General features: G+C 38.8%; 1 protein-coding gene across 10 annotated transcripts in view; it reads right to left on the minus strand.

The window, feature by feature from the left end:
• The window catches only part of AFF1 (ALF transcription elongation factor 1), a 206640-nt gene that overhangs the window by 33198 nt on the left and 155968 nt on the right, over nucleotides 1-17474 (minus strand). For 8 of the 10 annotated variants that reach the window (XM_060147848.1, XM_060147849.1, XM_060147846.1 and 5 more), the window contains 5 exons: nucleotides 16694-16780; nucleotides 15737-15773; nucleotides 13268-13319; nucleotides 1991-2045; nucleotides 1827-1864 (listed from right to left, as the gene is read on the minus strand). In XM_060147848.1, the coding sequence (XP_060003831.1) occupies nucleotides 1827-1864; nucleotides 1991-2045; nucleotides 13268-13319; nucleotides 15737-15773; nucleotides 16694-16780 (269 nt within the window). The remainder of the gene's footprint in view (nucleotides 1-1826; nucleotides 1865-1990; nucleotides 2046-13267; nucleotides 13320-15736; nucleotides 15774-16693; nucleotides 16781-17474) is intronic. The other 2 variants (XM_060147853.1, XM_060147852.1) reach the window with 1 other exon arrangement.

Consider the following 17474-nt stretch of genomic DNA (forward strand, 5'->3'; position numbering starts at 1 on the left):
TAGGGCCCACAAAACCTAAAACCTTGACTTTCTGACCCTTTAACTTTGCTGACACCTGCAATATAAAACCCAAAGGAGTTAATTTATAAAAGAACAGCCAATCCATTAAAGTCTTCCTCTATTCTCCATATGAGAACCAACTGTAGAGAAGTCAGAGACTGCTGAACACAAATGGGGTTCCTTTGGAAAGTGACCCCACAGGCAATCCACTCACACTTCTTGGGCAGAATGATAAAATGGGCCGTTCTTTATGAGTGGCTTAGGATCACGCCCAAATATCAGCTGAAGTAGAGAATAACTACTTCAAGTTTTCAGGATAGGGCAATAACTCTAGGCTTGTGAGAAAACACACAAGTGATCACACTGCTGGACACATAGAGAATTTCAAAGCGTATCTTAAAACCTTGCCCTAGATGGAATTAGCCACAGCAGTAAATCAGTAACTATAATCGTGAAAGCCTCCAAATCTACCCAAAACATTTTCAAGATAATAAATTTATTAAGTAACTATATTAGAATAACAAAAATTTATTAGATAATAAAGTGACTAGTTGAGACAATTTTAAAACAAACACTATACAAAAACAGAATTTTCCCATGTCAAATTTGTGGTAGCTGAAGAGCTTAAACCAAGTGATGGTCAAAAAGAGATATACTTTCAGTATTATTCCTGCCTCTAACTATCACCCCCCCACACCTTTTTTTTTTCCTTTTATTCCCTCCTCCACTTTTCAGTTAGGTTACTTTGTCATATTTTCTAAGTCGTTACAAGCCACCAGGAATTACTGAACAAAATGGGATATAAATAAGCAGAGCTTATGAATCCTTAAGACCTCACATAATTATGCGTGATCTTCCTCCACATTAACTATAACCTCAGCTATATGAGAGCAAGGTTTTTAGTGCTGAGCTTGTCTCAAAATGGATGACCACATCTCAAGGGAGTAAAACAACTACAGGGTAATTTAACTCTTTGTCCACGGAGGACAGGTATTGGTATATTAAATCATTAAATTCAGTACCAGAAGAAATGGTAAATAAAGGTAGTTCACATAGTTTCCATTTCTAAAAACGAAAGCATTACATTTTCTAAAATATGGCTAAGCTGTTTACAAAGTGAAAACAGTGCCATTTTCCATCATACCAAAATGTACTGCAGGTCGTCTTTTTTTTTTTTTTTTTAATATTTATTCATTTGGCTGCTCGGGTCTTAGTTGCGGCATGCAGGATCTTTAGTTGCAGCGTGTGGGATATTTTAGTTGCAGCATGTGGGATCTAGTTCCCTGACCAGGGATCGAACCCGGGTCCCCTGCATTGGGAGCGTGGAGTCTTAACCACTGGACCACCAGGGAAGTCCCCTGCAGGTCATCTTTTAAAGCAACTGAAACAATTAGAAAATTCATATAACTATGAAGACAGGCACTATGGAAAACAATTACTAGAAATAATTCAGCTTTAATTTTTGAAAACAGAGCAAATCTGTCACTTTCATAAAAACACTGAGCTCTTCAGTGTAACTTTTCAAATACTGGTTACATAATACTGATGAAAGTGATTTAAGCTTATTTTAAATGCTCAAATTTTACACATACAAAACTGACTAAAGATTTAGGTGGACGCAGGGACTCTCTTTCATAGAGTTAACAACCTCTCTAGGGCTGATTTAAGCTTCCAAAATATTAAACAGGTACTTTCTTTTAACTATGATCATCCATCTCCTTCTCCCATGAAGAAGCTATGAAAATACTAAATAAGGCTGTAACTTCCCCATTTGGTAGAAAAAAGCAAACATTTTGTACAGATGGGGAGAAACCCAAACACAGTACCTTGGAGGTGCAGATGCGGACGGAGGCTTCTCTGGGGTCTAGGCATTCACAATAAGGGGAAGAAGGACCAGGAAAAAAACAAAAAAACAGGTTAGGATAAGCGGCTCAGAAATGTTACATGGATTTAAATGAATTCCTGGTACTGTGGGGTGTACAGAACTTACTTGATCGCTGTCACTGTCCTCACTGTCACTGAGCTGAAGGTCATCTTTGAGCATGCTAGAACAGGCAGGGATAGAGACATTGTAGAATTTAAAATAACGTCTAACAACTTCTTTTAGCATGTAAACATAAAAAATATGCTTAATGAAACAAAAGAGGGGTGGGACAGGTATAACTTATTTATTCATCAAATGCTTTATTTTCTTGGAAATGTTAAGTTTTACAATTTTAACACAGAAACTAGTTCAGTCCAAACTCCTTATCATTTCAAAACTGAGTCTTTCACACGTTCTGAGCATTAAAAGCAGAACTACAAGTTCTGCAAGTGATTTGTTGCCAGCCCTGAGACTAAGGGTCCCAGGTCCACACAAACAGAAGAAACAACAACAACAAAAATAAATAAAATAGAAAAATATACAATACCCTCAAATTATTTTCTTCTATGGTCTCTAACAACTCGAATAAATGATTAACCATTAAATGAGTTAATACTGGATGAATATCTGTAAAGTACTTAGAACAGTGCCAGGCACTTAAAAAGTGCTATATATGAATTAAATAAATACATAAAAATACAACTGTCATCAAACAGTGCAGTTATGTTATGTTTTTGTCCAAAGACATTATTAATATTGAACTTTTTCACACACACAAATATCTTCTTCTGGGTGCTTGAACACTAATCCGTGAAAAGAGCAGTAATACAAATAATACTGTTGTCTAAAAACTATGTTTAACCTTCCTGCTATCATTCAGGTAAAAATAAAAACTCAGTTCATGTCCACAAAGTTATATTAATACCTCTCTCTAGGCATTCAAGTTTACGATGAACCTAAATATTAAAAGCAAACATTTTCCAATCTGTACTTTGTTTACTCAAATCTTAGCCCCTTCCCTACCCCCTCCCCTTTACTTTTTCATGGAGATATCCAAAATCAAAGGAATGAATCTGTAATTGCTCCCCCCGACATCCCCCAAAATTTACAGGCATGACTCTTTGAGGAAATGTAAGTGAAATTGGAAAAAAAAAAAAATCTGCTTGAGTATTACTGATGTTCCAAAAACCAAATTATATTAAGAAGTTACAATCCTTCAGTATTTCTAAAAATACGTCTTCAATATTCTGACCAACGATTTTTATTGCAAACCCACTACCTCCCACTAAAGTAAGCAGGCATTATTATTTTGGGAATCCATGGTAAAAATCACTATATTTTCTAATGAAAATAAATGGTAAAACTTGGCTCTTTCAAAAAGACCGCCTACATGCAATGTTGTAATTCTGCCAAGGACTTATTTTCACCAACAAATGCACTAAAAACATCTTGTGATAAGTTTCTTTTAAAAAATAAAAACTGTTAGCTACTTGTAAATGTAGATCTTGCTCAACATGTATCTAGCAGAAGCTAAACTATTTTATCAAGGCTAGAAGACACAGCCTTTGGATGTACAACTTGGCGGCAGCAATCTTAATGGTGTACAAGAAGGAGTCACTCAACAGGTTTACTGCTAAAAATGCCTTGGCTGGGATACACACAAGCAAAAGATATATCTTTGGAATAAATGTTAGGTATAATACAACCAGAAAAAACAAATCTGGCAAAGTATATTCCATGTTAACCACCACCAACAAAACCACAGTAAATGGACCTCTTTATTTCTTAGTAACTGGGTTTGTTTTGTATAAAGCTGATTTGCCTTAATTTCCTGAAACAGCAGTGATCATGTAATTCAAACACACTTCCTGTTGCACGCAGCGGACTACTAAATACCTTGTAAGTTGTTTGCTTAGCTATTGAATGCCCAGTTTCCGTACATATACTCTCCTCAAGTGAGAAAGTATATGAGATATGTTCAGTAAGTCAGAAAGTTTATGTTCTGACTTTTAGCTCCACTTGCTCTTAGGGAATAGAAGGGCCCATAAAAATGCTGTCCCAGGGCTTCCCTGGTGGCACAGTGGCTAAGAATCTGCCTGCCAATGCAGGGGACATGGGTTCGAGCCCTGGTCCAGGAAGATCCCACATGCTGCGGAGCACATAAGCCCATGTGCCACAACTACTGAGCCTGCACTCTAAAGCCTGTGAGCCACAACTACTGAACCCATGCACCGCAACTACTGAAGCCCGCACACTCTAGGGCCCGTGTGCCACAACTACTGAGCCCACATGCTGCAACTACTGAAGCCCACACGCCTAGAGCCCGTGCTCCACGAGAAGCCACTGCAACGAGAAGCCCGTGCCCTGCAACAAGAAGCCCGTGCCCTGCAACAAAGAGTAGCCCCCACTTGCTGCAACTAGAGAAAGGCTGCATGCAGCAATGAAGACCCAATGCAGCCAAAAAAATAAAGAAAAAATAAAGAAAAAGAAACCCCTTATTCTGAACATCAAAAAATGGGGCAATTTATTTTAAAAAAACAACAAAAAAACCTTAACCAAGTTTTGTTAATACAGAAAATTAATCATAATTGCCATCACAATTTTTTTTTTTTAAAAAAGGATCTGTATAGTTGGGAAATTTGTAACCTGATGACAGGTAAAGGTTTTATGTTTAAATGGATCAGTTGCTAAAAACCCCCCTACTGTGCCACAAATAATTATATTTGAAGCCAAGCACATCACTAAATTACTACACTATACTTCATATATTATATTCTATATATAATAGACCGGTCTTTCAATGTCGAGATGACAAATTGCAGCACATCTGGGTGAACCCCTTTGCACCCACTAAAAGAGAAGCAAATCTCTTAGATCTAGTCTCATTTATACCAATAAAACCTAGGTCAAGAAACATAAGACCCAAGGGACATACTCAACTGTAAGCTTTTCTGAAGCAGGATCAAGTCATTTTTGTCTTCATATTTTCTTTATCTAGAACTTGGCAGGTACCCTAAGAAGCTGGCTGAATGAACAGCATCTCTTTTGCTGAATAAGTGACAGTACCACATAGCTGTGCCCTTTATGTAATCTGAACTTAACAGGCATTGCTTTTACTCATAACCCCATGGGCTGACTCTGATCAACCCCTCACATTCTAAGGATGAGGAAACAGCTCAGAACAGCCACCTAACTGGCCTAAGATCATGAAGCTGGTATATGCTAGAGCCTGCATGCAAAAGCCATTCCATCAGATACCATCTCCTTGCTCTGGCCAATATAGGACCAGTGGTTAGAAAACCTAACTGAGGGAATGAAATCTAAGTTCCAGAACCCACTGAGAGAAAGACTCTGGTTTAAAAGAAAACAGGAACTATACTGCTGGAATAAAATGAATACACTATTTTTCTCCTATGAAAGTAAATGAACTTTAAACTTTATATACTGTTTAAACTGGTTAAATAACTAATTTCATTTCCAAACTCCAAGCAAACCAGTTATTTCGAAGCATATGGCACCATATGGCTTAGCTTGGCACTGTTCAAAAGGAGACAAATGCTCAGGTAAAGCAACTCTTTGAACTATCCTGTAGGTTTCACATTTTACATTGTCAGTTAGGTAAACTTCTTACTTAAAGGTTACAAACAATCCTCAAACCCCTTTGTACAAATGCATTCTTCAGACAGCTGTTCTGCAAAGCTGAAAGAGCTGCACACAGGTTCCGGCAGGCACGCTTCAGCAACTCAGAGCCCAGTTGTTACTGTGTGAAGACACACCAGACAAGCCTTTATTGCTCTTCCATTCCTCCTTCGTACTGGGCTTACCCAAAGCTTCAACTGCCAATATTCTGTAACATCTCAATTCAGAACTCCAAAACTATTTCAATACACTGATTTCTTGGCTTAACGTTTCCTATGATCGGGCCATACCTTTTATTTGGAAAAGAGCAAGTGAAGGCAAGCTCACGGTACTTAACTTGCAGTTAATAGTCACAACCCTGGTATTAGATGTGCTCAAAATGGCAAATAAACTGATACCTACTTTTCAGAAACCACTAATGAGCATGTGAGAACATACTTTTTTTTTTTTTTTTTTGCGGTATGCGGGCCCCTCACTGCTGTGGCCTCTCCCGTTGTGGAGCACAGGCCCTGGACGTGCAGGCTCAGCGGCCATGGCTCACGGGCCCAGCCGCTCCGCGGCATGCGGGATCTTCCCGGACCGGGGCATGAACCCGTGTCCCCTGCATCGACAGGCGGACTCTCAACCACTGCGCCACCAGGGAAGCCTATACTTTCCTTTTTTGATACAGGGCAGAAATAAGGACTGCAAATGCTTTTTGTAGGAGATGATGGGAGGTGATGAGTTAGAAAGAGGGCTCCGCATACAATAAATTTTTAAAAATGAAAAAGCAGACCTTAATCCCTTATAACACAACATAGAAGGGGGACTCTCCAAATGGCGACAGCAGTTGGCAGAATTCAAATTAATGGAGAGACTGTCTACGGGAGATGGTGGACTAACAGCGCAGAGGGAAAAGTGACTTGGTACGTGATTCACTATAGTAAATGACCTAGCAGTTGATAAGGCAAAAATTGCAGCCAAAGGTATAAAAGATTATTTAAACTCCATGGATGAAGTGAAGATTAGAAAAATCACAAGAGTATAAATGAGGGAAAAGTTAAAGTTAATAAATAAGATTAAATCATTAAGTACAATAAATAAGGTACTAGTATAAGATGACATTCTGGACAACTAGAAAGAAAATCTAGAAAAATTATTGCTGAAAATTATATTTCTATTAAACATTGTTTATAGGTATTTAACCAAGTTTATGTGCAATGTTTTTCCTTCTACATTTATCCTGAGTACTTACTATATGCCAGGCCCTGCTCTAGACTTTACAGATACAACTCTAAGCAGACAGAAACCCCTGCTCTTGTGCACTCAGAGTCTAGGGAAGGGAGATAAATAACCAAACTATATTCTTTCTCAATGGGTAAGAAGCCTAGGGAGCGGGAAGTAAGCATAAAAGAGAAAGGATGGGTGTGGGTTGTTCTTCTAGTTAGGGTAGTTAGGGAAGACTGTACTGATAAGGGGATGACATACAAGGAGGGACCTGAAAGGAGGAAGGAGCACAATGCAGGAAATGGGGAGGGTGATTAAGGCATAGAAAAGAGCAAAGAGGCCAATGTGGCCAGAATGTGTGTGTGTGTGTGTGTGTGTGTGTGTGTGTGTGTGTGTGTGTGTGTGTGTGTGTGTGTGTGTGTGTGTGTGTGTGTGTGTGTGTGTGTGTGTGTGTGTGTGTGTGTGTGTGTGTTGGGGGGGTATAGGAGAGGAGGTGGAGAGGTAGGTTATAGAGGGCCTTGGAGGCCTCTGCAGGGTGGATGAAAGGGGTGGGAATGGACGGGGAGAATATGAATTCTTGTGCAAGTAAACAACACCTTGCTGCTTTAGAAACCCAGCAACCCAGAGTGGGGGGAATGTACCAACTGCTTTTAGGGCTAATAAAAACATCTTGCTCAATTTTTCAATCTATGCTTAAATTAATCTGGGGTCACTTACTGTAGTAAATTAGCAGCATGATTAAAAATGAGACTTAAATAGACTCTTAAGGACACCCTTAAAACCATGTTTTCCAGATGCAAATGAATACTTCAAAGCAGTCACTTCCAATAAGAATTACTCCCTAGCAGTTTTCAAATGTCTTCAGAGCCTGTAGCCCATCAAGGCCCTTTAAAGGTGGCAAGTATTATCTGCCTCCCTCTCGTCATTCAGGCTCCAGATCAAATGTCACCTTCTCCGAGGGACCTTTCCTGAGCCTCCCAGAAGTATCAACACCACCCAAAAAAAAAAACAACCCTGCTTCCTCAAGCCTGTCTCTGTCACATCACCTAGTTTGTATTACATGCCACCCGCATTGAGTTACAAGGCATGGAAGACAAGGACTTTGTCTCACTGGCTACTATTTCCCCAAGTACCTAAACCAGCACTGGGCACACAGCGTGTATTTAATAATTATGTACTGAATGGATGAGTGGAAGCAATTTTTGGAAGTATCTCCAAATAGCCTGGCATCCAGCCCAGAGGCCAATATTTATATAACTGGGGTCAAAGCATGTTAAAGAACGATGAGAATGACTTTTCTTATGTAGAACATAAGCAAACCCATTTACGTAACACTTACCTATTATAAACCAGGCACTTGATAAATTTATTCTTCTTGTCCATTTTATTTGACCTTTGGTCTAAGACCAAGTACGGAAGTATATGTTATCCTAAAGGGGTGCTCCCAGAGTAGTTCAAGCCATCATTTAAGAAATATATATAGCTCCAAGAGGAATACTTTGAAGAAGATGATCTTCCAGCACCTTAGCAGTATTTTTATAATTATTTAAAATATGCTTCATTTCATAGCCTCACCAAAATATCCCTTCAATATTATACAAGTTTCCGGCATAAATTTGTATACAGTGTTAAGTTAAATATTGTCCTGCAAGGGATCCTAGAATATTGTCTCCTAAAGCCAGAACCCCAAGAATTAAACTGACTATTCCAAAAGACTATAATTCTACCATGAAAGGAGGTGATTCTGCATTTGGGAGTTTCAGCATTTTCTAAATATTGATTTAATGTGTCCTAGTAACTATAATTCTGAAATAAGCAGATTAAACATTGCACATAATGACCATTTGTTTGCTTTTACCTAAGCATGAAAATTTCTTCAATATCCAATATTACAAATTCTCATTTCTCCATAGCATGGCTAATAGTAACTCACTAAAAACAAACAGAACATTTCCTTCTATATTTAGATTAATAAAATAGTTATGAATACCAATAACTTTGGATTCACAATCACTTGTTAAGTTTGGAGTGAAAATAAAGTGTATCTTTTTCCAGCAATGCCAGATATTTGAGAACTGAGAATTATTATTAACAACAAGATCTCCATTTACATTCTGAGAAGCTGAAGGTTTAATGTAGACCTACAAATGTATTACTGACCAGCCCAAATGTTTGTTACTTGTTTTCAGAAGAGCTGAAGAACTGTTAATAAGGGATAGGGGTATAATCTCAAGGACAAATAATTTATAAGTTTTGCCCATTAGGGTGAGCTCTGCTACTTCAACCATACATTTATCAGCAAACAGCACTTTAAGTCAGAGCTGTCAATTGAAATAAAGATCCCAGGTAAGACACCTTCATATAGCACTTTTTAAAAAAAATTATAGTTGATTTATAATTGTGTTAATTTCTGTAGAGCAAAATGATTCAGTTATATATATACACACACACAGAGTACACATTCTTTTTTATACTCTTTTCCATTATGGTTTATCACAGGATATTGAATATAGTGCCCTGTGCTATACAGTAAGACCTTGTTATTTATCCATTCTATATATACTAGTTTGCATCTCGCACAACTTTTAAAAATAAGACAAAAAGAACTACCTAGAAAAGTAAAAAACTTTTTTCCTTAGGTCAAATATGATTTAAACGAACAAGCAAGGCATTTCTTCAGACTTAATTCTCGGACATTTCAGCTGACGCTTGTCCTGATGCGATGATTTTATACTGCAGTAAACTGATAGATTGGGTCTTCCTTAGTTTTTTTAGCAAGATATTTAAAATAATGCTTTGAGCAAAAGTTGAAAACTCAGGCTCATTAGAAAGGTATCAGACTCTTCCCAGCCTTTATTAACTTTGCACCATTCCGTCTCGTCACACTTCCAGGACAATCCCAATCTTCACATCCAAATACTTGCCTCATTTCAAAAGAAACTTCCCAAGTAAGTAATAAAAATTCCAAATTGCTATAACTGCTAATTTCTGTCTCTTAGTCTAAATAGGTAGTGACGATTTCTGAAGCAAAAATAAGAAACATAAAGGAGGGCACCATCTAGTAAGGACTTGGCAGTTTGGGGCTAGGGTACGGGATGGGAGGGAGAAGGAAGTTAGCCACAATAATGCCCATCAACTGCTCTATAGTTTCTAAAACATTAACACGTTATCCCTTTTGAGAGGTTGGCAAAAGCACTGACATTAGGACACTGTGTCTGACTGTACAGAAAGGGAACTATCCACAATCACGTGAAGGACGTAATAGCTGTACAGAAAAAGGAAATACTTTGGTACTTTGCCCTGAGAACTCAACAGACCCAAGTCGTGGAAAGGAAGAGGATTCCAAAGCTAGGAGCCCTTAAACCAACATTCCCCACCCACCCACCCACCCCCGCTCAAACTTAGAGGCAAATAGCACTGGATCCCTAGCTTATCACTTCCCTGAGGTACCTGGTAGAAAGAATTCATCATTTGATAATTAACTAGAGCTTCAACTACAGAGATTAAAAGTAACAGATTTAGCACATTTCTTTCACACCTACATCCTCTACGAGCTGGCTAACCGTCCCCTGCCCTCAAGTCTGGACAGATGTGAGAGTTAATACAGACTCTCCACAGTTTATTCTCTAGTGCCAGGCCCCTCTTTTTCCCTTTTATATGTACTGCTCTGCTTCTGTAAGGAGGCCCAAGTACTAGTAACTCTGAAAGAAAAAGCAGTAAGACCTATATGGATTTTTAAAACCGAAGTACAAATGACCCTGTAATTAACATTTTCTTTCCTGACATTCAAAGTGCATTAGACCATCTCCCTGCCACACTATGTGACATTCAAAACAGTTTAACTGCTTGTCAAAGAACCCTAATGCTGACACTAGATCAAATTAACCTTCGAGCACTAAGAGATGTGCCATACTAACTCTGAAACAACGACTGTACTCTACAGATTAATTGGGACACTGCTTTCATCCAAGCTCCATAAAAGTGATTTCTTTTTCCCATAGGTACATTTCATTTTGGCACTTATCCATACCATCAGCCCCACCACACACAACCCTTCGTATCCACCCAGTCTCAGTATTACCTTCTTTTCTCTATCACTCTTGTCCTCTTCACCTGTACTAGGCCCTACTTTCATTCCTTCTCCAAGTTTATTAGGATCAAAACAAATATCCTTTCCTAGGTAATTTTTTTTTTTTAATTTGGTCACACTGCGCAGCCATGCAGGATCTTATTTCCCCAACCAGGGATCGAACCCAGGCCCCAGCAGTGACAGCGCAGAATCCTAACCACTGGACCGCCAGGGAATTCCCTCTAGATAATTTTTTTAAGAGAAATTTTTTAAATTAATTTATTTTATTTTTGGTTGTGCTGATTCTTTGTTGCTACACGCGGGCTTTCTCTAGTTGAGACGAGCGGTGACCACTCTTCGTTGCGGGCTTCTCATTGCGGTGGCGTCTCTTGTTGCGGAGCACAGGCTCTAGGCGCGAGGGCTTCAGTAATTGTGGCTCACTGGCTCTAGAACGCAGGCTCAGTAGTTGTGGTGCACAGGGCTTAGTTGCTCCGTGGCATGTGGGATCTTTCCGGATCAAGGCTCGAACCTGTGTCCCCTGCACTGGCAGGCGGATTCTTAACCACTGCGCCACCAGGGAAGTTCCCCCCTCTAGGTAATTTTATATAGGGTAAACCAATAGTTTTTATCTAGAAAACACTACATATGTCACAATATATGAGCATATAAACTTGCAGGCACCTCTGACTTCAATGGTTTAACTCACTTAAATCAGGAGAACCACCCATTTCTCTGAGTAGCAAAATTGTCACAGAAAATGGTCCAAATCCCTATCAACTACCTCGTAGGAAAGCTGATGAAAGTTGGTGTGGGAGGCTGCAGCTTTGGCCTGCCCGGGCCCAGATCAGACCCAGCTGCCTTTCTTCCTCTACACACACTTCCCAGGGACACAGCCACTTCCTCCCTTTGGTGCCACTGCTTCCACCCGCTCATTCCCCAGGGAGCTCCTCCTTTCTGTTCTTATTGCCAAGTGGGATGCTCTCAGCTCCCCTTTCCTTGCTGCCCCCGCCAAAGACCATCAGCCGGGGCCTCTTATGGTCTAAACAGCTTTACTATCAACCATCACAAACAGCACAAGGTGTAAACCCTTGGGGAAGTCACAGAGAGTCCACACAATTATTGTAAGTGTGGTCCTTGGCACCGTCCTGTCTATTCTCCACCAGGCATCAGATAGATTATATTTAGAGGAGGAGGTCGTTGGTTAAGCTAAGTCGGTGATTCTAGACTTTCTAGGGTAAAAAAATTTTTTTTAACAAAATGAAAGGGGAAAAAAGAAAAGGCCAAAAAAGAAACAGTCAAAGAATAAGATAGGGTTAATTTTTTTTTCTAGTAAAGGACAATAAAAATAAGCAAAACCTCACCATCAGCCAGAACCACAAATGAAACAGATTTTTATTACACATACAAAAATCCATCCTTCAAACTATAATAAACTTATCTTTTTAAAAAATTTTTTTGTTTTTGGCCGTGCCGCACAGCTTGCGGGATCTTAGTTCCCTGACCAGCGATCAAACCCGTACCCTCCACAGTGAAAGCGCACTGTCCTAACTAACTACTGGACCTCCAGGGAACTCCCAATAAATTTATCTTGTTAACAACAACAACAAATCGTTATTTTTTCTTACTTTGCTGTGGAGATGTGAAAACAATTGCATCAAGGAGTTGGCACTTAGGAATAGTGATTTAACCCCGTTCCATATTCAGTCATGGTGAGGAGATAAAAGAACCTCTTTGCCTCAACTGTACAGTTTTTAAAATATTCAGTCCACCGCAACACCCCCTCCCAAAATACACGGAACAAATCCTATGCCTCGAAAATAGAAGAAAGCTGGAGCTTGAACCTGAAATCCTCAGAAACTAGCAACTCTGTGTTAGTAACTGATCAAATACTGAGGAGAGAAAGGCCTCCTCACTTAGTCCCTGAACCACTGCTAGTCATGAAAAGAAAGAAATACTAGTTCAATACCACCAAGAAATGACAAATTGGGTCAAAATGCTGGTTTAAAAATCTTTACTATGTAGTTTCAACTGTTCCAAAAACCCAAAATATATCTGGACTTACTTGGCCTTAATAAAGCACAGCTGGGCAGTAAGACTCACTCTTTATTAGTTAAAACTAGGCCAAAAAAGTGGCAGAAAGTCTGAAATTGTGCACATCTCCCAAAATTTGTTTCCACAAGCTAAAACTATTTAAGAGTGAAATTTATAAAGCTAAAACCTTCTATTTTCCACAGTTAATATGTAAATAATGGCTCAGATGCCTTTCTTTTTGAGAAAACTCCTTAGCAAAATCTTAAGGTTCCTAAACCCTCAACAGGAGAATTTAATCCAAATAGAAATGTTGGTCATTTCCTCCCTTTACACTGCAGCAGTATTTTATGAGTCATTACTTGAAAGCAAGGAGGAAAAAAAATCTAAGCAACAGATTTACATGGGAAATTACAATGTTATATTATAAACTTTTAATAAAAAAAAAGAATTTTACTTACGATGTTCCCTGCTGAGAATTACTGTGGGTTTTTGAAGATGTATCATATTGTTCTGTGAGTGAGGGAAAAATGATCAGAGGAGAACAATGACAAATTCATGAGACCGTTAGCTATAAATTCCTTCTTTTTTTGCTGTCCCCCTACTTTAACCTAAACACTCAGTATACTTAAATTATGTCAACCAGAGTGCTATACACTGCTTATAAAATAACATTTATGTTACGTCTAGAGAGAGGGCTTGCGCAGAACTGGGAAGCCCTAAAATGAGCGAACACACTTTGAAAGCGCCAACCGGCATGCCGACCACACTGCCATGGGCAGGAGACTCTCCTTGCTGTCAGCTGGCGGGGCTCCCTTGTGGAAGCACTAGGATGGGGCTGCAGTCACCCTCACCTGGTTTCACGTCACATATCTATCCGTGATTTGCTAGCACTCTCTTTTATAGACTCTGTCCTTGGCCCACTGTGCTCCCACCCATCCCCCCACTACTCAACAGCCCCCATTCGTTTATTCAAAAAACCACAATTTTTCGACAAATTTGAATTACCTTGCTGGGCATACTTTGAGAAATATATGTCACACTCCACTTTTCTGAAAGCTTTATCTGCACACATTCCATTCCTTCTTCATCCAACATACAACAACCAGACCCCTCCAGGATCCAACTAGGCCCCCCAAAGGCCACATTCTCACAGAGGTAAAAAGGGTTTCCAGCAGCAGCATAAAAGACCCCAAGGTAAGCATCTGCTGAGCCAAGACCTACAGGAGACCTGCCAGTGTCTGAAAACTTCTCATCAGGGCAAGGAGGAATCAGCCTACACTATTCCACAGGCCTGGAGGGCCACCACCCCTGACGAAGATGCTTACCAGCTCATGTTCAACTATATTTTGCTAAAAGGAGAAATCAGACAGTTTAAAGGATTACAGGGTCTTTCTAAACCAGGAGGTAGCAATCATGCAAGCTGTAAGTAATTCAGTGGAAGGCATATAATCTGCATGACTGGCAGCCCTAGCAAATTTGGGGGTGGGGTGAAGGGCAAGAGGTAAAGGAACGCACAGCAATCCTGCCCACAGCTGAGCTGGTGACCCACCTGCAGACTTATGCCACTTCACCCGTTATCTATCTTTGGATAGGCTGCCAAGATGTTGAGAAAAAAAGATTTCCCAGTCTCCCCACTACTGTGCAAGATGATCAGGCTTATCTCTCTGCATTTGGGGGAAATTTATTTACTTTTATTATTATTATTTATTTTTGGCCACATCACACAGCATACGGGATCTTCATTCCCTGACCAGGGATCGAACATGTGCCTCCTGCAGTGGAAGCACGGAGTCTTAACCATTGGACTGCCAGGGAAGTCTCTGGGGGAAATTAGTTAGGAGTTATTTGCAAAGTCTTATTCAGTACTTCTAGAGCAGGGGGCAGCAAACATTTTCTGTAAAGGTCTGATAGTAAATATTTTAGACTTTGCATGCCATACCTTGTGGCATAATAATAAATGAATGAGCACGGCTGTGTCCTAATAAAACCTTCTTTACAAAAACTAGCTGTACAACAGATTTGACTCTCAGGCTATAGTGTGCCTATCCCTGTTCTAGAGGAAGATTATTTCATTTCTTGTTTTTCTCATCTTTTTTACTCTCCTCATATCCTTGCAATTTAAACAACAGGATAATCAAGGGAAAAACACAAGTGAGGAAAAAGACTAAGGTGGAGATATTTCAAGAAGAGTCACCTCTATGGAATATCTATGAGCAATCTTCTCCCAACACATATATGCACACCATGCACCCTACTTTGGTCTCCCTATCCTTTGAAGACTAACACTTCGTAACTTGGGCACTCGCCATATGTTGATGAACTAAATGACTGCAAATACACGAGTCATTTTTGTAAGGCCTGAAATGCCTTGCATGTAGTTGGAACACAAAGAATTTAATGAACCGAGAGGTTACTGATAAAGAGAAAGGCTGGATCCAGTTAGCTTTCTTCTGTTTCCCACTGAATTCTCAAGTATTTACAATCCATTAAAAGGAACCAAAAAAAGAATTACACGACAAATACATATAGAAGGTCTAGAGAAACTATGTGCTCTCTTCCTTATAAAAATTTCTTGGTTTTGTTTAAAATAAATACAAGAAACACACAAAATACCCCAATCTATTCTTATATACAATTCCTGGGTAACAGTGCATTTAGAGTCACTCTCAATATATTTATCATATGTGAGGTAATACCAAATTATATTTTATTTGTTAGGTACTTTACTAAGACATCTTCGTTAACTCTTTGCAATAATCTGAAACTCCACCTAAAGAACAGCTTTATGTTTGCCCTTCCTTCCTATTCTTTAACCGTAGGAAGCCTTCATCTCTGCTGGAGCATTTTTCATTAATGTTTTCTACATTAAAACAGTAAAAACATGCTTTGTTCTCCAATGCAATAATCAGTTCCACATATTTACTTACTTTGGTTTAGGGTTGCAGAACTGATATGCTGAGAATCCTAGAAAGAAAAATAAAAATCTCTAGTTAATAAAATATTAAGGTTTATAAATCCAAGGTTGCATCACTGTTAAATCTGATAAATATTGATACATTTAATTTTTAATAAAATAGGTTGCATTGCTTCTGTTGTTTCCTAAAGTTTATTCTTCCTTTGGTGTCAAGGATTTTCAACACAAAGTATAATGTTTTACCTTAAAATCAATAATAATAAATTACATTTTTTGAGAAAAAAACTATCATTAGAAAATATGTAAAGTATCTCACATGGTAAATTCTGGTTTGGGTTGATAAAACCTCAATGACATCATGGAAAAGGAGAGTGATAATATATTAACAATGTGCATGTGTAACAGGCTGGACTGAACACAGATCTGAAGGTGATATTTCTATATTCTGAATGTTATCCAAAAGTAGAAAAGGCGAGGTGACAGTGTTGTTAATATACTGTTCACAAATACTTTAACAGAAATGTGCGAGTAGGCAGTTCACCTTGCTATTAAAACCATCACGAATGCAGCTGATTGCCATTAAACTTTAAGAAAATGTAGGAGGTATGACAAGTGTAAATGTGTATCTGTAACGTATCTAAGTCCTGAACTAGGAAGCAGACACCCTACCTCACTTAATTCTCCTGTCCCTCTTCTAAGGTAAAGAACCTCAAAAATGAATTTATTGTAAAGTCCTGAATACTTTCATAAGCTACAAAACCCTATACAAATGTAAGATGTTCTTACTGACATAATTGGAGAGTGAAGTATTTGAAAGCATTAGGAAGCACTTTAGTAGCTAAATTAATTGCAATATTAACCTAATCTCTAAAGAGTTCAACAAATACTACTTGATTAATCTGGCACACAGCGATACTTCACACTTGTCACTGGTGTGGATGCAGTGCCTGCTAGACTTGTAAGGAATTACCTTTGCGGGAAAAGGAAATTTGGAGGGCTCAGCTGTACTAGGCGTGTGTATTGCTGTCAAAGGAGGAGGCCATGAATGGGTCATTTCCTGGAAAGAGATTTGGAACGGGAAGAAAAGGTAAATTATAAATAGAACATTTATTGCTATTTAAGTTAACTTTTTAAACTGAATGTAGAGTGGAGTGATGGTAAATGAAAAGTGAAATCTTAAAAGTTATTTCATTTACTTTTTAAAAAAGCTCCTACTTGGTGGGCTATGTTCAAAAGCTGAAGCTCTCCAACAAACAGAACTGAAAAGAAATCAGTTCGAAGCAGAAAAACAAGAGCATAGAACAGGAATGGTCTTAACACTCTGAGCAGCATGAAGCATAAAAACGGTAGTAGGTATTACCAGAGTTTGTGTAACTATGAAAACTCAGTCCTGTCTCAATGCTTTCTTTCTCTCTCAGCTTCTTTATTGCATTTCCTGGAATTATTTAAGTTCAAAGGAAGAAGAACTTTCCTGTTTGACTTAAGCAAACAAGTAATTCAGGTCACTTGTTCCACTTGGGAGAGTTTTAATGGATTTGACCCTTCCCTGATACACATTATTAGTACATAAGAACTTTTGCAGAGAAGGCCTTAAAAAGTGACCGTCCCTTTTCATTAACAGAAGTTTCATTTCTATTCACTGTTTTCATGGAAGCAAGATTTCTATATCTTCCCAATTAATATATTTATCTTGACATGAGTTCTTTTTTCTAAGCACATTCACTTGCTGGAAAACAAAATGTCATATTAAA

Source organism: Lagenorhynchus albirostris, chromosome 4, assembly GCF_949774975.1.
Source record: "Lagenorhynchus albirostris chromosome 4, mLagAlb1.1, whole genome shotgun sequence".
NCBI classification, from domain to species: Eukaryota; Metazoa; Chordata; class Mammalia; order Artiodactyla; family Delphinidae; genus Lagenorhynchus; species Lagenorhynchus albirostris.